Here is a 21,729-nt window from a genome sequence, read left to right as displayed (position 1 = left end):
CCTATATATTTTTCCAAAAATAAATCCCATATCAGGTTTTCCTAAATCTGACATGGTCAAATAGCTTGACCAAGTCCAATGTTACTTTTATTTTGCATTGTAACCACAGCTGCGGCTGTGATTACAATGCACTCCAGCGGGTTCAATATGCCTCTATGAGCATCCTAGGGGATACATAACAGCCCTCGCATATGATTCCTCTCACTGTCTCACAAAGTATTAGCGAATTAGAGACATTTAGCATATTTGATTGCGTTAAAGACTTTGTTGCTGCCATGTACAAGAAAAAATCAATTCAGGGACAATTCAAATATATTCTATTCTGTAATATTTCCGCTCATATCTGAAAATAATTTAGGGGTAGGTGGGGGAGTAGGTATTTGCGTATAAGAGACATTTCGGAACTGTTGATTGCGTTACAGTCAGATCTTGTGGCTGCCACGTACAAAAAAAATCCTGTCAGGGACAATTGAAATAGATTCTATTCTGTAATAACACTGCTCATATCTGGAAATAATTTAGGGTTAGCTCCACTCCTTCACTTGGACCTCCGCCTCCTGGTTCAATATTACTTTTTATTATTATTATTCTATGTTATTTAAAGTAATTTTCCTACCCACATTTGTAGGCAGGGCAACTGTTCTACTCTTACCCACATTCTGCTTCTTTTTGCAGCCCCCTAGACCATTGTACCCTAGACCTATGACTATTGTACAGCCATTTTACAGCAAAAATTTTGGGTCCCCATTTACTTATATGAGATTTGGTCCTGGGTTAAGTTTGGGTCAATTTCTGGTACCTGATCTGAACTTTCTCAAGTTCGACCGAACATGCCAAAGTTGCCAAACCTGAACTTCTACGGGTTCACTCATCCCTAGCTACCAGGTTGCAGCCATTATCACACACGACCATGCCTTTTTGTAGGTTCAGTGGCGAGAGCCACTGATCTGCCTTGTCTGGTAAACCTTTGCACAACTCTGCGGCGGTGTGCAGTTTGTCAACTAAGCAAATGAGTTTCAGCAGACCATGTTGGTGCTTCACAGTGCCAGTGCTGCAGTGCTTCCAGCTTGTGACTGATATGAACTTGAATTCCGAGATGTAGGATGAGGCCCACTAAAATGTATGTCTAAGGGTGAGGTGGAGGAAACCCTGATTGAACTATGGTCCGCAATCCTTGGTGTTAATAGCATGTGTGCCGACCCAGGGTCCGACTCGGTCCCCGCTCCACTAGGTTCTCCCAGTGCGCCGTCAGGGAACTATGTCATCCCTGGCCAAAACCACTTGTCCACGTGTTAGTGGTTAAGTGGACCTTCCCAGTAACTGCGTTAGTCATGGCACGGGTTATGTTATGGGACACATGCTGGCTTAAAGCGGGAATGCCACACCGGGAAAAATAGTGGCGGCTTGGGACCGAGTACCAAAGGATTGAACTTTTTGACCACCATGGTAAACGTTATGTCTGTAGCCAAACCAACACAGCTGATCACCCCAAGAACCATCATATGGTGGGGTGCTGGCAGCATCATGCTGTGGAGATTTTTTTTGGCGACAGATAGAGGGAAAATGGTCTGAATCGATGAGAAGATGGATGGTGTGAAATACAGGGATGTACTTGAGCAAAACCTGTTTTAGTCTGTCAGTGATTTGAGACTCGGACAGAGGTTCACCTTCCAACAAAACAACGGCCCAAAGCATACTGCTAAAGCAACACTTGAGTGGTTTAAGAGGAAACATGTAAATGTGGGTTCACTTGTCTCCTGGGACTCAACATAGAGGGAGGAAGAAGGATGAGGGTAAGGAATATGTGGTCCAGACTCTTGACTAGTGAGAATGGACCGTGTGGAAGAGAGGTTGGTGCTGGGAAACGGACTAGAAGCATTATCTGTCATTCAACCGACCACCTGTTTGGACTGTTCTGGCTTCATGAGTGGTGTCCCGCGCCCTTATGCAAAGTGGGACAGAAAGCTAGGTCTTGCAAACTGTATAGGATTATTTTTGAAAATAAAATATGTAAGCTGAGGATAAATATAGTGTGAGGGCCCCCTGAGATCCCTTCAAAATTTACGAGTGAGGGCCGCCTGCTGGCCCTCCGAAATGTGTGACTAAAGGCCACCTGACTGGCCATTAAACATTTATGAGTAAGGGCCACTTGCTGGCACGCCAAAGTTTTTGCATAAGGACTGCCTGATGGCCCTCCAAAATGTATGATTGTGGGCCGTCAAATGGCCCCCCAAAATTTATGACTGATGGCCCTCAAAAATGTATGACTAAGTGCCGCCTGATGGCTTTCCAAAAATTTGGATCATGGGCCGCATGTTAACCCTGTTGATATGGTGTAGGAGGAGGACAAAAAAAATATTAAACCATGAACCATATACCCTTTTTGGGGTGGTAAAATAAGAGTTGGATGCCTCAAGTTCCTTGTTCTGCCAGTTGTACCCCAAGTAGTGGCCTTGAATCGGAGACTCCTTGTTAGCCACAGAAGTCCCACTCCTTCTAAATGGAAATGTTTTCTAAAGCCCTACTGTACATGTGTTCCAGGGTGTATTGGAGTGCTTCCTAATATTTGGAAGCCCTTGCACATAGTGCATACACTTTACTAGTCTAGGAGTACTACTGCTTCCAAATGAGGAGAAGCGGTTTTCTGAGGCCATCCTGTACGTGTATTCCCTCCAGTTTTTAATAGGCCTTGCACTTAGTACATAGGATTTACCAGTCTAGCAGTCCCACTCCTTAAAATGGGCTAAAATTTCAGAAATTTCATGCACACGATTCCTTATTTTTTTTCCTTACTGAAATGAAAAACTGCTGCATTTGTGAAAAAAGGAGCATATCAGTTCTTTCAGTGTTTTTGCAGAATTTTTTAATTTTTTTGAAAGCAATGAGAAAGTGCAAAAATGCAGCAAAGACGTTATGTGTGAACATTACCTAACGGTTGGAGGAGGCGTTTTTTATTTCTCTTTTTTATTTGCTTTTTATATACAAGACAGTATACTGGAAAGAATTTTTCCTAACCTTTTTTCCTGTAAAATCCGTTTTATCTTTGGTTTGGTATGTTTTGTAAAAGTGGCGTAATACTCTGACAACATTGTTCCCGGCATAGAGTTGGGAATCAGAGATGTGTCCAGGCGTCTTACCCCTGCTGTTCCCATTCCATTTGAGCGCTGTTTCCATCCATTACAGTGATTTTTCCTGCCCCCCTAGACATCCTAGGAGGCTAGGCCAGAAAAAAACTCTATTTTCCCATTGACTTAATTTATGTTCGTTACTCGAGACTCTAGCAGTATGACAAGCTCATTACGAGTAATGAGCATGCAAACATTTTAGTGCTCACCCATGACTATTTAAAAGATATGATTCTCAGTATGTCAGATGTAATTACATACAGCCCTGATCTCCTGATCTACCCTTGTGTATGATTAAAGAGTGCTAGGAGTAGAGCACAGATGACTTTTCAGATGAAGTCACAGCAGTTAAGGAGGAAGGAGGGGTAGTACAGCTGAGTTAAGCTGTGTCACATTACAAACCCTTCTATAATCTATAATCTCTCCTCCTCTCATAGCACAGTTATGTATGCTGTACTGTTGCTATCCCCACACTTCCTGTCAAGCACAGGTGTAATTTCCTATTGTGCTAGTGCAGAATGCATTGGGTGATCAAATATGGCCGGTATGAAGTGTCGATAAGATTGAACTACAGATTGTTTCCCCAAATTTTGATGTGAACTGTTAGTACTTTATATCTGAAAGAATGAGTTTAATTTTCTTTATAGGGCCTAAGATATTATATAATTATAAGGTAAGATATGGCCTTACCTTTCTATAGCACAGCAGTATATTAAAGTGTTGTTTAACACATACACATAGGACCACCTGTCGGTTATGACTCTTATTAAAATGTACACCTCATCAAATGCATTTTAGTCAGGATACTGCTGTAGCAGACTTTGTCAGTAGCTGCACTTTACCAAACAGTTACATGAATTGTCCAATACTGCACAATCCCTTCTTAACTGCTAAAGAGGGCCCATATGAAATGAAAAACACAACCTCACATCTCAGATCAATGACATTACTGCGATGTCAGTGGTGTGTCTCCTGACCGCCATGTGACATTGTTATGTCATGTGACCGCTGCAGCCAATCAGCAGGCTTTACTATTCCATCAGAATAGACGTCTGCTTTCTTTAGCAGTTAAGAAAGGATTGTCCATGGGTGAAAAATCCATTAAAGAAATGTGTAAGCAGGAATCAAAGGCAAATCAGAACCTACCTGAGAATCCATCCTTACAAGTACAGGTGTAATTTCCTATTGTGTTATTGCAGGTTGCATTAGATGGACAGGTATTGCCGGTCTGACATTCATCAATATCATCACAGTGGGTCCCATTACCTGAATAGATAATGAATTACAGTTTACTAAGGTTTTTACCCATGTAGCACATACCACGATGCAGAAAGATATTTAATACAAAAAAGCTTGTAACTTAACTTATTAATGGGAAAATCGGAAACAAGAAGTGATTAATGATTTGACACAAATTCGAGTTCATGTATGACATGTCGATTAGACTGAACTACAGTTTATTCCATCAGGTTTTTAATAGAATCACGGCTTTATCTGTTTATAATTATAAGAATTCAATATCTGGAAAATGAGGACTTACCTGAGAAACCATCCTTACAGGTACAGGTGTAACTTCCTTTTGTGTTAGTGCAGGTGGCATTAGATGAGCAGATATTATTGGTCTCACATTCATTAATATCATCACAGAGCATTCCGGTACCTGATTAATATAAAATATTTTACAGTTAAAAATAACTTTTCTGTTGTGCAGATATTAGCAATCAAATGATTTGGCACCTAATGAGGTAATTTTCATTTAAGGGGTTTTCCCACAAACAAAAGTTCAATCCATAAATTGGCTGTGTCTGACCATGTATGGATCATACCACAGCTCCTGGACAGGGGAGGAAGCAAAAGACAATACAGACATTACAGCAGGGGATCACAGAGGATTCTTTTTCTGAGGTAAAACATTTCACTGCCTGTTGTTAAACAATATTTTTAATATTTAATATATTTTCATATTATATATTTAATATAATGTTTGTATTGTCTTTTGCTTCCTCCCCTCCCCAGGAGATGTGGTATGTTCCATACCCGGTCAGACACAGCCAATTTTTAAAATGAACTTTTGTTCATGGTCAAACACCTTTAATTCAAGGTTGGCATTACTACAGAGTATTCAATGGGGGGCATGTACTTTTTTCCCCATGTAAGACATTGCCCAATCATAAGTCGAATACAGTATATCACAGAAAAAGAAAACACCCCACAATAGCTTAAAATATGTTTCTCAGTATGTCATATGTAATGGCATACAGCTCTGGTCTCCTGATCTAACCTTGTATATGATTAGAGAGTGCTGGGAGTAGAGCAAAGATGACTGACACTTTTCAGATAAAGTCACAGCAGTCAGTGAGTTAGGAGGGGCAGCAGAGCTGAGTTAAGCTGTGTCACATTACAAACCCTTCTATAATCTCTCCTCCTCTCATAGCACTGTTATGTATGCTGTACTGTTGCTATCCCCACACTTCCTGTCTGGAGTTCACAGCTGTAAGATGTCAGTAATCACATTTATGTCTCTTGTGCTCACGGCAACCTGGCAACTTGTATTTCTTTTGCAGTGAGAGCGGAGCAGGCTTTCAATACATCTTAATCAGGAGTAGCCTGATCTCAGCTACTTTGGGTTCTGTTCTAATTCTCCTGTGTGTTCCTTCCTAATTATGATTAGTTAGCATCATGCAGGGGTAAGAACTACACGCCTCCAGTGAAAACTCTCTGATAACGCCCACTTGGAGTTAACAAAAATCAATTCATTAGGTGCCAAATATGTTGATTGCTAATATCACCACAACAAAGAGCCCAAATTTAATAAAAAAATTCTGCTCTGCAGCCCTTATTACATCCTGTGACCAGTTAAACATGAAACATTTGGTAAAAAGTTCTCTTTAACTAAACACATAATATTATAAGTAGATATGATAATGAAAATGTATTAATATACAAATATTATTTGATCAGATTCAGGAACTGAACAACAGGAATGTACAAATATTAAAACATTGAGCTCACAAATGAAACAGGTTTTGACAGATTCTATTGTTATAGGAAGAATAAAGGTAAATCTACAGAAAGCATAAAGGAAACATCAGATTGACAGAATCCCCATATATACTCATCTAAGGGAAGATACTAGAGAGGGTGAGAATTGTTTCACATGACCTGGTCCAATGGTCACATCAGCAATCTGTGACTGTCGGACAAGAACCATGAAAACTGCCTTATACCCGCAGCATCCGCTGCTCTTCTTTTTTCATTAGTTGGCTTGGCACAATGTCAAAACGCAATAATGATGTGATGCAAACTGTCTAATCAAAAGAGGAGCTCGGGATGCCATCAGGTAAGAGGCACTTCGCAGGTCTCCCGTCCAGCAACCACAGATTACTGACTTGAACGCTGGAACTGGTCCTGCGAATTGATTTGCACGATCTCTAGTAGGTATATTATATTGCTTGCATCTTCTCCAGTATAGCCTTAAATAACATGAGCTGGTCACTTCCATTACTTTCTCATATTGCTGATGTATTATACTTACCTGTGTATCCAGCATTACATGTACAGATATAACTTCCCTCTGTGTTAGTACAGGTGGCATCAGCTGCACAGTTGTGCTTTCCTCCACATTCATCAATATCAGCACAATATGACCCATTACCTGATCACAATACAGAAATATAATAACTTATTAATGAAGCCTGTTATTAAGAGGCCATGCACTAAAGAGCTCAGGTACTAAATTCTGTGGGACAAACTGCAGCCATGGTCTATCCGTCTGCACCAATAAAAAGGCAAATTACAGAAGCACGTATCAAAGTTCCCTTATTGAAGTAATTGAGAAGAAAAAACTAAGGGTCAAATGAATCTATTACAATACTAAATGCAAATATTGTGTCTGACAGCCTCATACATCATTAATATACAGAATATTACAGCCTGGTCAGTCAGTGTAATATAATCCTAAATGTAAATGTGTCAGGGACAGACTTATTATCGGTGCAAACTGTGCAGTCACAAAGGGGCCCAAAAGGTAAGGGGGCCACTACCACCTCCATAGCAGCAAGCAGCTTCTGTCACAGACACGTCAATGGGTGCATTATGATGAGTTTTTGGATGGGAATAGGCCCATATGCTGTTCTTGCACAGGGGACCTTTTCTGTCTGTGTCCGCCCCTGTTACATGATATTTACAGCTTTGTCATTGTTATTGGAGAGCTATTAACTATAGATGGCGTCCAGTGAATAGCTGTATATACAGACCCCTCTATTGATAAGTGATTACCTTGGTAGCCATCATTACATGAACATAAGAAGCTTCCTGTTCTGTTACTGCACGTTGCATCAGGAGAACAATCACTGCCATTCTTACATGGTGGCAGTGCCTCACAGTCATGTCCATCACCTATCAAAAGACCATAATGTAATGAATGAAGTACAATGATTAAATAAACATATTTGTGGCAATTAAAATTAAGGTTTCTTTTAATATTAAAGAATCATATTTTACACAGATTGACAAAATTACATTTAAGGTGGGACCACTGGTGCATTGAACAGTATAATGGACTATACATTAAAATATATATATATATATATTAAAAAAAAATTAAAGACAGGAATCAATGACATTAAGTCAGAACTCACCCCAGAATCCACCCTTACAAGTACAGGTGTAATTTCCTATTGTGTTATTGCAGGTTGCATTAGATGAACAGGTATGGCCATTCTCACATTCATCAATATCCTCACAGTGGGTCCCATTACCTGATCAATGTAACATATTTCACAGTTATCAGAGGATAGAACAATGCAGGTAAATGTGAAAATAAAAATTTACTGCTGAAACACATAAGTTGTTATTTTGCAAGTCACAACCAATAAGGCCACAATCATTGGGCATAAAGTATGGGTCATGTATGAAGTGTCGATAAGACTGAACTACAGTTTATTTCCCCCAAGTTTGATGTGAACTGTTAGTATTTTATATCTGAAAGAATGAGTTTCATTTTCTTTATTAGATCTAATATATTATTTTTCTTCCTTATATGAGCATGGTCTTACATTTCTATAGCACAGCAGTCTATCAAAGTGTTGTAAATTTATATACATAGACTCACCTGTCTGCTTTTGACTCCCATTAAAAAGTACACCTCATCATATGCATTTTAGTCAGGATAATGCTGTAGCAGACTTTGTCAGTAGCTGCACTTCACCAAACAGTTACATGAATTGTCCAATACTGCACAATCCCTTCTTAACTGCTAAAGAGGGCCCATATGAAATAAAAAACACATCCTCACATCTCAGATCAATGACGTTACTGCGATGTCAGTGGTGTGTCTCCTGACCGCTATGTGACATTTTTATGTCATGTGACCGCTGCAGCCAATCAGCAGGCTTTACTATTCCATCAGAACAGACGTCTGCTTTCTTTAGCAGTTAAGAAGGGATTGTCCAGGGGTGAAAAACTCATTAAAGAAAGGTGTAAGCAGGAATCAAAGGCAAATCAGAACCTACCGGAGAATCCATCCTTACAAGTACAGGTGTAATTTCCTATTGTGTTATTGCAGGTTGCATTAGATGAACAGGTATTGCCGGTCTGACATTCATCAATATCATCACAGTGGGTCCCATTACCTGAATACATAATGAATTACAGTTACTAAGGTTTTTACCCATGTAGCACATACCACGATGCAGCAAGATATTTAATACAAAAAAGCTTGTAACTTGACTTATTATTGTGCAAATCTGAAACAAGAAGTGATTAATGATTTCACACAAATACGAGTTCATGTATGAAATGGCGATTAGACTGAACTACAGTTTATTCCAGTTTATTATTTTAATAGAATCACGACTTTATCTGTTTATAATTATAAGAATTCAATATCTGGAAAATGAGGACTCACCTGTGAATCCATCCTTACAGGAACAGATGAAACTTCCTATTGTGTTATTGCAGGTTGCATTAGGTGAACAGGTATGGCCGGTCAGACATTCATCAATATCATCACAGTGGGTCCCTGTACCTGATTAATAGAAAATGTTTTACAGTTAATTGAGGATATTTCTTTACAGTTAGGCTAGGTTCACACTTACTCGGCGCTCTATATTAAGCACTCCATCCAGGGGCTACGTCATTTTTTAGAAAACAGAATTCAGACGTACAATCCCCTCTGGTGTATTCTTTTACTACATATAGGCAAATAAAGAATCTACATTTGGACTTTGAGCTCCTTTCTATCCCTGACCTTCTATTTAGTGGGACACAAAGTAGAGGTGACAACACGCGGTGCCATGAAATAAAATGTTTAGAATTCTGACACCGGCTCTCATCTTATAGGAAGAATAAAGGGAAATCTACTGCAAGCTCTCACTGATATTAGTGCCACTGATAGCTACAAAGCTACAATGCCACTTTCATACCAAAGAGATAATTTAATAGAATTATTCAATTTCTCACCTGTAAATCCACCCTTACAGGTACAGGTGTAATTTCCTATTGTGTTATTACAGGTGGCATTAGATGAACAGGTATTGCCGGTCTGACATTCATCAATATCATCACAGTGGGTCCCATTACCTGAATATATAATGAATTACAGACAATTGCAGATATTTCATTACCCATGTAGTACATACCATGATGCAGTAAGATGTTTAAATATAAAACAGCTTGTAATTTGACATATTTATTGGCCTTTGCTGTATTAAATGTCCAGTGAACTGCGGTGGCGACGACTCACTGGTGGACGCAGGGCAAGGAGAGTTCAGCTCAATTTGTTTTCTTCTAAAGCAATCTGCTATCAAAATGTAACTGAAAGGGAACAACCCCTTTAATGCATTATGTGTTAAATTAAAGAAAGCTACTGTACATCTGTAACATTTGAGATAAATGTGAAAATGAAGAATTATTCTGGAAGCAAATCAACAAGTTATTATTGTGCACATCAGGAACAATAAGTGATTCATGATTGGACACAAATTAGAGTTCATGTATAAAATTTTAATTAGACTGAAGTACAGTTTATTACATCAGTTTTTTTTAATAGAACCATGGCTTAATCTGTTTAATTATTAGAATTCAATATCTGGAAAATTAGGATATACCTGAGAATTCATCCTTACAAGTACAGATGTAATTTCCTATAGTGTTATTGCAGGTTGCATTAGGTGAGCAGGTATTATTGGTCTCACATTCATCAATATCATCACAGTGGTTCCCATTAACTGATCAATATAAAATGTTTTACAGTTAAAAATAACTTTTCACCAACTTTGTCACATTGATCTAGACCAGTGGTTCTTAACCTTGTTTGAGGTACCGAACACACCAGTTTCAAATGCACATTCACCGAACCTTTCTTTAGTGATAAATCAAATATGATTTTTTTCCAAATTCAAGACATAGGTATATGTTTTTTTACTGGTACACAAAATGAACCGTGCATGAACATCACCTTGATCAAAGAACAAAACCAACACAGTGCATGAACTCACAACATACTACATCCCAGCAAATCAGTGTGACTTCTGCTGTTGTTTTTGAGAGACCAGTTCAGATATGCGTGGCTTCACCTTGGCAAGTGCTACTCTCATGTCATTTTCACAGCAAAGTCTGTTCCTTCTCTTTGTTTTTATGTCCAGCATCCTCGAAAAGGATTGTTTGCAGAGATATGTTGTAACAAATGGTATAAAAAATTCCAGGGCTTTCTTAGCAATAATTGGGTACTTTTCCAACTGTCGACACCAAAACGTTGAGAGTGTTGTTGTTCTGAAGAGTTGCTGTTGAACCTGGCTCTGCTGAATTTCAATGATTTCGTCGAGGTATTCATAATTGACATCTGCTGTCTCAACAGCAAACGTGAACAGCTGTCTCACCCATGCTGGATATGACTCTCTTCTATTGAAATATTCGTCGAGAGACTTTGCAAGCTCATCTAAGTGCGTGGCAATTGTTTTCTTCTGTTACATGGATACAGAAATGTCTCCGGTTCCAGACACATCTTCGATCTTACTTATACAGTCGTCCAGAAGGGGAAAGTTTGCGAAATTATTGTTCTCTGTTCGTAGTTTCCATAACGGTAGTTTTTTTTTAGAAGCCTTCAGGTTTTCTTCAGCTTCCATGATGTTGACTCCACCACCCTGCATCTGCTGATTTGAGATGATTTAGAGCTGCAAATATATCAGCCATGTACGCTAAAATGAGAATGAACTCAGGATTTTTGAAGCAATCTACATGACATTGTTGGTGCTCTTGCAAAAACAGGGCTAATTCCACACGCATGGCAAAAACACGATTCAGCTCCTGTCTCCGGGATAACCACCGAACATTAGAATGGTACAGGAGTACCTCGAATTCAGAGCCTATTTCTTTACACAGCTCCCTGAAGATGCGGTGCCTCAGAGCACTATTTCTAACATAGTTCACACATTCCACTACAGTTTTTAATACTTCTGCCATTTTTGGAGGCAAGGTTTTTGTTGCCAACGCATGCCTGTGCAGAATACAATGCGTAACAATGATGTGTGGTGCATCGGCTTTTACTAGTGCACCAAAACCAGACTTTCTTCCCAGCATGACTGGAGCTCCGTCCGTACAAACTGCAGAAACCATATCCCATGAAAGATTGTTGTCTCTGAGGAAGTCATCCACAAGCTTCTTCACATCGGCTGCCTTAGTTGTTGTAAGAGGCTTACAAAATGAAAACTGTTCTCTTATCATGTTGTCTTTCACATAGCGCACGAAAACAGCAAGCTGGCTTAGATTAGAAATGTCTGTGGTCTCGTCGAGTTGAAGATTGAATTTTGTCGGACTTGAATTTAGATCTGTGACTACTTGAGCCAAGATGTCTTTACTCATGCACTCTATTCTGTCACTGATTGTGTCATTTGAAAGAGGAATTTGGGATAATTTACCTTCGGCCGCTGTTCCGAGTATCAGATTCGCCATCTTTAATGCTGCTGGTTTTATGAGTGTTTCACCGATGGTGTGCAGCTTGCCCTGCTTTGCGATCAGCTAAGCAACTTCGTACGATGCGGTGAGGATTGGTTTGTTCACGGGTACAAATCCAAGAGCTGGCAGAGTGGCCCTTTCATCGAATCTGGCTCTTTTCACCTTGAATTCAGCAAGCGTTGTGTTCTTGTATTCCTCATCTCCATGCAGCTTCAAGAAGTGTTCCTTCAGTTTTGCCGGTGCGAGCCTAGAGTTGCTCAACTTGGCATTGCAAATCATGCAGATAGGACGCTGACTCCCATCACGTTCTGTGATACATGTGAATCCATGTTGTACATATTCGTCCGACCACTTTCTTTTTTTGTTCGACATAGTTAGTATGGATTACTGAACACACTAAATTCCCCGCAGCACTGATTGGCCAATTAATGTAACGTGACCATCTGCAGCAACTGATGGCCAAGCGGGGAGTGTCATCACAAATTTACTTAATGAGTCGGGTGTGTCTTGACCTCCGTGGGCGGAGGCTCCGCCGAACCCCTGAGACCGACTCACCGAACACCTAGGGTTCGATAGAACCCCGGTTAAGAACCACTGATCTAGACAAACACTGTAAAAGTGGCCTCAGAGTAAATTAACATAGTGTAGGGAGATTCACTGCTGCAGAAGGGACAGTGTGTTCTATAGTGTTTATTTACCTGCTAGTGCAAGATTAATCCAACAGCCCATTTTAGGACTAATTCCAATTGATTCTATTCTATAATACTGCTCTTAGCTGCAATTATGATGGGATTAGCTTCTGAAGTAGGAAGACTGTATTAGAGGCACTTAGAGCAGGGTTGATTGCATAGTCCTTGATGCTGGTATGTTAAACCAACAGCCCTTTTTAAGGTTAATTCAACTAGACTCTATTCTCTCATAATACTGCTCATATCTGAAAATAATTTAGGGTTAGCAAGGTGAAGTAGGTTGTAATGCAGCAGTATTCACAAAGTGCGTTAAGGAGGCAGTGACCCAGGTTAGTCAAACTTAAAAGTCTACATTTTGGCAACTCACAACAAAAAGGCAAACGTTATTCTCTGGATCGCAGAGAGTTCCTACTCTCAAACTTGCAAACCAAACACTGACACACCCAAAACTTTAGTGCAGGTTTAAATGAAAACTGTGGCCATGGGCCACTTGTAAGACCCAGACTGGAGGGAGAGACCCATCCCATTACCGATCCTATATATTTTTCCAAAAATAAATCCCATATCAGGTTTTCCTAAATCTGACATGGTCAAATAGCTTGACCAAGTCCAATGTTACTTTTATTTTGCATTGTAACCACAGCTGCGGCTGTGATTACAATGCACTCCAGCGGGTTCAATATGCCTCTATGAGCATCCTAGGGGATACATAACAGCCCTCGCATAAGATTCCCCTCACAGTCTCACAAAGTATTAGCGAATTAGAGACATTTAGCATATTTGATTGCGTTAAAGACTTTGTTGCTGCCATGTACAAGAAAAAATCAATTCAGGGACAATTCAAATATATTCTATTCTGTAATATTTCCGCTCATATCTGAAAATAATTTAGGGGTAGGTGGGGGAGTAGGTATTTGCGTATAAGAGACATTTCGGAACTGTTGATTGCGTTACAGTCAGATCTTGTGGCTGCCACGTACAAAAAAAATCCTGTCAGGGACAATTGAAATAGATTCTATTCTGTAATAACACTGCTCATATCTGGAAATAATTTAGGGTTAGCTCCACTCCTTCACTTGGACCTCCGCCTCCTGGTTCAATATTACTTTTTATTATTTTTATTCTATGTTATTTAAAGTAATTTTCCTACCCACATTTGTAGGCAGGGCAACTGTTCTACTCTTACCCACATTCTGCTTCTTTTTGCAGCCCCCTAGACCATTGTACCCTAGACCTATGACTATTGTACAGCCATTTTACAGCACAAAATTTTGGGTCCCCATTTACTTATATGAGATTTGGTCCTGGGTTAAGTTTGGGTCAATTTCTGGTACCTGATCTGAACTTTCTCAAGTTCGACCGAACATGCCAAAGTTGCCAAACCTGAACTTCTACGGGTTCACTCATCCCTAGCTACCAGGTTGCAGCCATTATCACACACGACCATGCCTTTTTGTAGGTTCAGTGGCGAGAGCCACTGATCTGTCTTGTCTGGTAAACCTTTGCACAACTCTGCGGCGGTGTGCAGTTTGTCACCTAAGCAAATGAGTTTCAGCAGACCATGTTGGTGCTTCACAGTGCCAGTGCTGCAGTGCTTCCAGCTTGTGACTGATATGAACTTGAATTCCGAGATGTAGGATGAGGCCCACTAAAATGTATGTCTAAGGGTGAGGTGGAGGAAACCCTGATGGTCCGCAATCCTTGGTGTTAATAGCATGTGTGCCGACCCAGGGTCCGACTCGGTCCCCCCGCTCCACTAGGTTCTCCCAGTGCGCCGTCAGGGAACTATGTCATCCCTGGACAAAACCACTTGTCCACGTGTTAGTGGTTAAGTGGACCTTCCCAGTAACTGCGTTAGTCATGGCACTGGTTATGTTATGGGACACATGCTGGCTTAAAGCGGGAATGGCACACCGGGAAAAATAGTGGCGGCTTGGGACCGAGTACCAAAGGATTGAACTTTTTGACCACCATGGTAAACGTTATGTCTGTAGCCAAACCAACACAGCTCATCACCCCAGAACCATCATATGGTGGTGTGCTGGCAGCATCATGCTGTGGAGATTTTTTTTGGCGACAGATAGAGGGAAAATGGTCTGAATCGATGAGAAGATGGATGGTGTGAAATACAGGGATGTACTTGAGCAAAACCTGTTTTAGTCTGTCAGTGATTTGAGACTTGGACAGAGGTTCACCTTCCAATAAAACAACAGCCCAAAGCATACTGCTAAAGCAACACTTGAGTGGTTTAAGAGGAAACTTATAAATGTGGTTTCACTTGTCTCCTGGGACTCAATATAGTGGGAGGAAGAAGGATAAGGGTAAGGAATATGTGGTCCAGACTCTTGACTAGTGAGAATGGACCGTGTGGAAGAGAGGTTGGTGCTGGGAAACAGACTAGAAGCATTATCTGCCATTCAACCGACCACCTGTTTGCACTGTTCTGGCTTCATGAGTGGTGTCCCGCGCCCTTATGCAAAGTGGGACAGGAAGCTAGGTCTTGTGGATGACCGTATTTGTTGTGCTCCCACTTGCAAACTGTTTAGGATTATTTTTGAAAATGAAATATGTAGCCCTGAAGATAAATATAGCGTGAGGGCCGCCAGAGGTCCCTCCAAAATTTACGAGTGAGGGCCGCCTGCTGGCCCTCCAAAATGTGTGACTAAAGGCCACCTGACTGGCCATCCAACATTTATGAGTAAGGGCCACCTGCTGGCACTCCAAAGTTTTTGCATAAGGACTGCCTGATGGCCCTCCAAAATGTATGACTGTGGGCCGTCAGATGGCCCCCAAAAATTTATGACTGATGGCCCTCAAAAATGTATGACTGAGTGCCGCCTGATGGCTCTCCAAAAATTTGGATCGTTGACCGCATGTTAACTCTGTTGATATGGTGTAGGAGGAGGACAAAAAAAATATTAAACCATGAACCATATGCACTTTTTTGGGGTGGTAGAATAAGAGTTGGATGCCTCAAGGTCCTTGTTCTGCCAGTTGTAACCCAAGTAGTGGCCTTGAATCGGAGACTCCTTGTTAGCCACAGAAGTCCCACTCCTTCTAAATGGAAATGTTTTCTAAAGCCCTACTGTACGTGTGTTCCAGGGTATATTGGAGTGCTTCCTAATATTTGGAAGCCCTTGCACATAGTGCATACACTTTACTAGTCTAGGAGTACCACTGCTTCCAAATGAGGAAAAAAGGTTTTCTGAGGCCATCCTGTACGTGTGTTCCCTCCAGACAATTTTTAATAGGCCTTGCACTTAGTGCATAGGCTTTACCAGTCTAGCAGTCCCACTCCTTAAAATGGGATAAAATTTCAGAAATTTCATGCACACGATTCCTTATTTTTTTTCCTTACTGAAATGGAAAACGGCTGCATTTGTGAAAAAAGGAGCATATCAGTTCTTTCAGTGTTTTTGCAGAATTTTTTAATTTTTTTGAAAGCAATGAGAAAGTGCAAAAATGCAGCAAAGACGTTATGTGTGAACTTAGCCTAACGGTTGGAGGAGGCATTTTTTATTTCTCTTTTTTATTTGCTTTTTATATACAAGACAGTATACTGGAAAGAATTTTTCCTAACCTTTTTTCCTGTAAAATCCGTTTTATCTTTGGTTTGGTATGTTTTGTAAGTTCGTAAAAGTGGCTTAATACTCTGACAACATTGTTCCCAGCATAGACTTCAATTTGAGCGCTGTTTCCATCCATTACAGCGCTTTTTTCCTGCCCCCCTAGACATCCTAGGAGGGTAGGCCAGAAAAAAACTCTAGTTTCCCATTGACTTAATTTATGCTCGTTACTCGAGACTTTAGCAGTATGACAAGCTCATTACGAGTAATGAGCATGCAAACATTTTAGTACTCACCCATTACTGTTTAAAAAATATGATTCTCAGTATGTCAGATGTAATGACATACAGCCCTGATCTCCTGATCTACCCTTGTGTATGATTAAAGAGTGCTAGGAGTAGAGCACAGATGACTTTTCAGATGAAGTCACAGCAGTTAAGGAGGAAGGAGGGGCAGTTCACCTGAGTTAAGCTGTGTCACATTACAAACCCTTCTATAATCTATAATCTCTCCTCCTCTCATAGCACTGTTATGTATGCTGTACTGTTGCTATCCCTACACTTCCTGTCAAGCACAGGTGTAATTTCCTATTGTGCTAGTGCAGGATGCATTGGGTGATCAAATATGGCCGGTCTCACATTCATTAAGATCATCACAGTGGGTCCCATTACCCGATCGATATAAAATGTTTTGCAGTTAATTAAGGATATTTCTTTACAGTTATGCTAGATTCACACTTACAAGGTGCTATACATTGAGCACTCCATCCAGGGGCTTTGTTTTTTTAGAAAACAGAATTCAGATGTACAATCCCCCCTGATATGTTCATTTACTACAGATAGACAAACAAATAATCTACATTTGGACTTTGAGCTCCTGTTAGGCATCAGGTGTCTGCTGGATCTGAAATGGGTTCAAAATCATCAGTGGATTCTGTGATCTCCCATTCTGGTCCAGCCGGGGCAGATGCTGCTCAGCATCATCATCAGTCCCAACGCCTAGCTGGTGCACAAGATATACAGATTGTCTCTCGGGTATTTGTACCTAGCAACATGAAGCATAAGTTGAGGAGGGAGACAGGGCTACTGCAGCCTAAGTCCAGGATACACCGCACTGAGCATGCCCGTGACATGGCGGACCGTGATTGGTGGTTTGGGAGTCAGCTGATCCGGTGACCTGGCACCGCCTGATTGGTCGCGGGTGACGTCACCAATGGTGCGATGGTGGGCAGGGCTTAATCTTTAAAAGGCCCGCCCACAAACATGGCAGCGCGCTCTGATCATTGAGCAGTGATGGAGTTGTGTGGACGCTTGACTTTTTGAGCTCCACGTGTGCTTTAGTGGTAATAGGCAGGTGTAGTGGAAATAGGCAGGTAGCTTGGCCGTACTGACTGGCTCCGACTAGGGGGTCGCCATACACCCCGAGCAGTCTGCAGACGCCGTATTCCCGGTACCGCCTGTGAGCCACTTGGAGGGATTCTCCTCAGTCTGGTAGCACGCCGGCTGAGAGCACTTACACGCCGGCGTGAGTCACACACGCATCCTAGCGCCAATTGTGTAGTCCCTGTGCTGCAACAGGACTACAGATACTTTATTTATCTCACATCTCTCGTGCAGTTGACGGAGATAGTGCAAATTCCTATTCCCGCTCCGGTGTGCTGTAACACGGAGGGGATTGTTATTTAAGTTGGTAATTTCCTATTAACCCAGAAGGTGTTCGACCGCACTCCCCCAGGCTGCATCGCGGACCCCAGGGTTCGGTTGCGTTCCATTATAATAAAGTTGTTTGCAACCGTCCCCTTAACAGTATCAGAGCGCCAGGGTATTGCCAAACATGGCTGACAATCAGCAACTGCAGCGCTATATACAGCAGCTTGAGGCCAGACTTAGGACTGTGGAACAAGCCCACCCGGTAGCTGATATCACTGCAGTAGCTACCCAGGCGGCTTCTCAAGCAGTCAATCTGGTTAACTCGGCTGCGGTGAATGCTGCGACAGCTGCAACTGCCCCATTACCCCATTTTGCTCTCCCGGAAAAATTTTCTGGGGACAGTAAGTGTTGCAGGGGTTTTATTAATTTATGCTCCATTCACATGGAGATGATGGAGGCACGGTTCCCCTCCGAAAGAGCCAAAGTAGGTTATGTCATCTCGTTACTCTCCCACAGGGCTCTGGAGTGGGCTACTCCTCTGTGGGAGCAGAATGATCCGGTTGTGGCTAATGTGGGTCTTTTCCTTAAGGCTCTAAAGAGTGTATTCCATGGTTCTCAGGTCACGCATGATACGGCTCTTAAGCTTCTTGCGCTGATCCAGGGTTCGGCCGCCACCAGCCACAATGCCATCCAGTTCAGAACCTTAGCGGCTGAACTGGATTGGCCTGAGTGGTGGCTAATCCCAGTGTTTTGGAGGGGGCTGGCTGGGCATATTAAAGATGCTGTAGCTACCAGAGAGATCCCAACCTCTCTGGAAGAGTTAATCACTCTCGCTAACCGAATAGATCTGCGTCATGCAGAACGCAAGTTAGAACTGGATGTTTCTAGACCTCGGTTTCGGTTGGCACCCTCTTTCTCTAGACCTATCTCCAAACCCGCGGCTTCCGACCCGGAGCCTGAGGCTATGGATATATCCCGTACTAAGTCTAAGCCCCCTCGTTCCCGACCTGCACATCTCTTGGAGTACCCCGTTAATAAGGTTTCCAAGCGGTCGGGAAACGAAGGTGTCTAACCACAGTTGGAGGAGGTGTGTTAGATTCAGAGGTTTCTTCCTCCAAATTATTGTATGAGGTGACGTTGTCCTTCGGGACAACCATGATTATGGCCAGGGCGTGGGTGGATTCTGGATCTGATGGCAATTTTTTGTCATCAACATTTGCCCAGAGGCATGCCATCCCTATGGAGTTACTGCCAAAGCCGATGAACATCAGGGTGGTCAACAGTGCTCTGCTGGACACACAAATTACTCACCAGTCAGCCCCCCTCACCATGTCGTTTCCTCAGGGTCACCGGGAGGTTATCTCCTTCCTTATTATCCCCAGGGGATTAGATGAGGTGCTATTGGACCTCCCTTGGCTACGTTGTCACACTCCACACATTGATTGGAGTACAGGGAGAATTTCTTCCTGGGGTAAGAACTGTGTGCCTCAATGTATGGTTACAGCCGCCCGGAGGGTAGTCTCTGAGCCTTCTCCCGACTTGTCCGCTCTGCCTGTACAATATTGGAGTTTTGCGGACGTTGTTTCCAAAAAGGGTGCAGAGACTCTACCTCCCCACCGACCGTATGACTGTCCTATTGATTTGGTCCCCGGCACGGAGCCCCCTCGCGGTAGGGTTTACCCCCTGTCTGCACCCGAGACCCAGGCCATGTCAGACTATATCAAAGAGAATCTGGCCCGGGGGTTTATCAGAAAATTGGTCTCTCCTGCTGGAGTGGGGTTTTTCTTCGTCCAGAAGAAAGAGGGTGATTTACGTCCCTGCATTGATTACAGAGGACTAAATGCCATCACTATCAAAAACAAATACCCCCTACCCCTTATTTCTGAACTATTTGACAGGTTGCGAGGGGCTAGTGTAGTGGAAATAGGCAGGTTAGTAAAAATAGGCAGGTAGCTTGGCCGTACAGACTGGCTCCGACTACGGGGTCGCCATACACCCCGAGCAGTCTGCAGACGCCGTATTCCCGGTACCGCCTGTGAGCCACGTGGAGTGATTCTCCTCAGTCCGGTAGCACGCCGGCTGAGAGCACTTACACGCCGGCGTGAGTCACACACGCATCCTAGCGCCAACTGTGTAGTCCCTGTGCTGCAACAGGACTACAGATACTTTATTTATCTCACATCTGTCGTGCAGTTAACGGAGATAGTGCAAATTCCTATTCCGGCTCCGGTGTGCTGTAACACGGAGGGGATTGTTATTTAAGTTGATAATTTCCTTCTAACCCGGCCGCAGTCCACAAGGCTGCATCGCGGACCCCAGGGTTCGGTTGCGTTCCAGTATAATAAAGTTGTTTGCAACCGTCCCCTTAACAGCTCCTTTCTATTCCTGACCTTCTATTTAGTGGGACACAAAGCACAGGTGACAACACGCGGTGCCAAGAAATAAAATGTTTAGAATTCTGACACCGGCTCTCATCTTATGGGAAGAATAAAGGTGAAATCCACTGCAAGCTCTCACCGATATTAGTGCCACTGATAGCTACAAAGCTTCAATGCCACTTTCATACCAAAGAGATGATTTAATATAATTATTCATTTGCTTACCTGTAAATCCATCATTACAAGTACAGATGTAACTTCCAATTATGTTGTTACAAGATGCATTATGTGAGCAGGTATGGCCGGTCTGACATTCATCAATATCATCACAGTGGGTCCCATTACCTGATCAATGTAACATGTTTCACAGTTATCAGAGGATAGAACAATGTAGGTAAACGTAAAAATAAAAATTTACTACTGAAACACATAAGTTGTTATTTTGCAAGTCACAACCAATAAGTCCACAATTATTGGGCATAAAGTTTGGGTCATGTATGAAGTGTCGATAAGATTGAACTACAGATTGTTTCCCCAAATTTTGATGTGAACTGTTAGTACTTTATATCTGAAAGAATGAGTTTAATTTTCTTTATAGGGCCAAAGATATTATATAATTATAAGGTAAGATATGGCCTTACCTTTCTATAGCACAGCAGTATATTAAAGTGTTGTTTAACACATACACATAGGACCACCTGTCGGTTTTGACTCTTACTAAAAAGTACACCTCATCATATGCATTTTAGTCAGGATACTGCTGTAGCAGACTTTGTCAGTAGCTGCACTTTACCAAACAGTTACATGAATTGTCCAATACTGCACAATCCCTTCTTAACTGCTAAAGAGGGCCCATATGAAATAAAAAACACATCCTCACATCTCAGATCAATGACATTACTGCGATGTCAGTGGTGTGTCTCCTGACCGCTATGTGACATTGTTATGTCATGTGACCGCTGCAGCCAATCAGCAGGCTTTACTATTCCATCAGAACAGACGTCTGCTTTCTTTAGTAGTTAAGAAGGGATTGTCCAGGGGTGAAAAAAACATTAAAGAAAGGTGTAAGCAGGAATCAAAGGCAAATCAGAACCTACCGGAGAATCCATCCTTACAAGTACAGGTGTAATTTCCTATTGTGTTACTGCAGGTTGCATTAGGTGAGCAGATATTGCCGGTCTGACATTCATCAATATCATCACAGTGGGTCCCATTACCTGAATATATAATGAATTACAGTTTACTAAGGTTTTTACCCATGTAGCACATACCACGATGCAGCAAGATATTTAATACAAAAAAAGCTTGTAACTTAACTTATTAATGGGAAAATCGGAAACAAGAAGTGATTAATGATTTCACACAAA

The 21,729-nt window shown here is 41.8% G+C and overlaps 1 protein-coding gene across 1 annotated transcript in view; it reads right to left on the bottom strand.

Moving 5' to 3' along the window:
• LOC141258547 (uncharacterized) overlaps positions 1–21,729 on the bottom strand; it is a 264,087-nt gene that overhangs the window by 219,458 nt on the left and 22,900 nt on the right. The window contains exons 11-20 of the mRNA XM_073673525.1: positions 21,460–21,579; positions 20,588–20,707; positions 9,588–9,707; positions 9,034–9,153; positions 8,639–8,758; positions 7,766–7,885; positions 7,404–7,523; positions 6,661–6,780; positions 4,666–4,785; positions 4,272–4,391 (exon numbers count right to left, since the gene is read on the bottom strand). Of these exons, the coding sequence (XP_073529626.1) occupies positions 4,272–4,391; positions 4,666–4,785; positions 6,661–6,780; positions 7,404–7,523; positions 7,766–7,885; positions 8,639–8,758; positions 9,034–9,153; positions 9,588–9,707; positions 20,588–20,707; positions 21,460–21,579 (1,200 nt within the window). The remainder of the gene's footprint in view (positions 1–4,271; positions 4,392–4,665; positions 4,786–6,660; positions 6,781–7,403; positions 7,524–7,765; positions 7,886–8,638; positions 8,759–9,033; positions 9,154–9,587; positions 9,708–20,587; positions 20,708–21,459; positions 21,580–21,729) is intronic.

The sequence above is a fragment of the Phyllobates terribilis genome, unplaced genomic scaffold (assembly GCF_046119375.1).
Source record: "Phyllobates terribilis strain yellow unplaced genomic scaffold, ASM4611937v1 Scaffold_3__8_contigs__length_932513732, whole genome shotgun sequence".
NCBI lineage: Eukaryota > Metazoa > Chordata > Amphibia > Anura > Dendrobatidae > Phyllobates > Phyllobates terribilis.
Note: the sequence above shows the minus strand (reverse complement) of the source record. Positions and strands in the feature narration are given on the sequence as shown.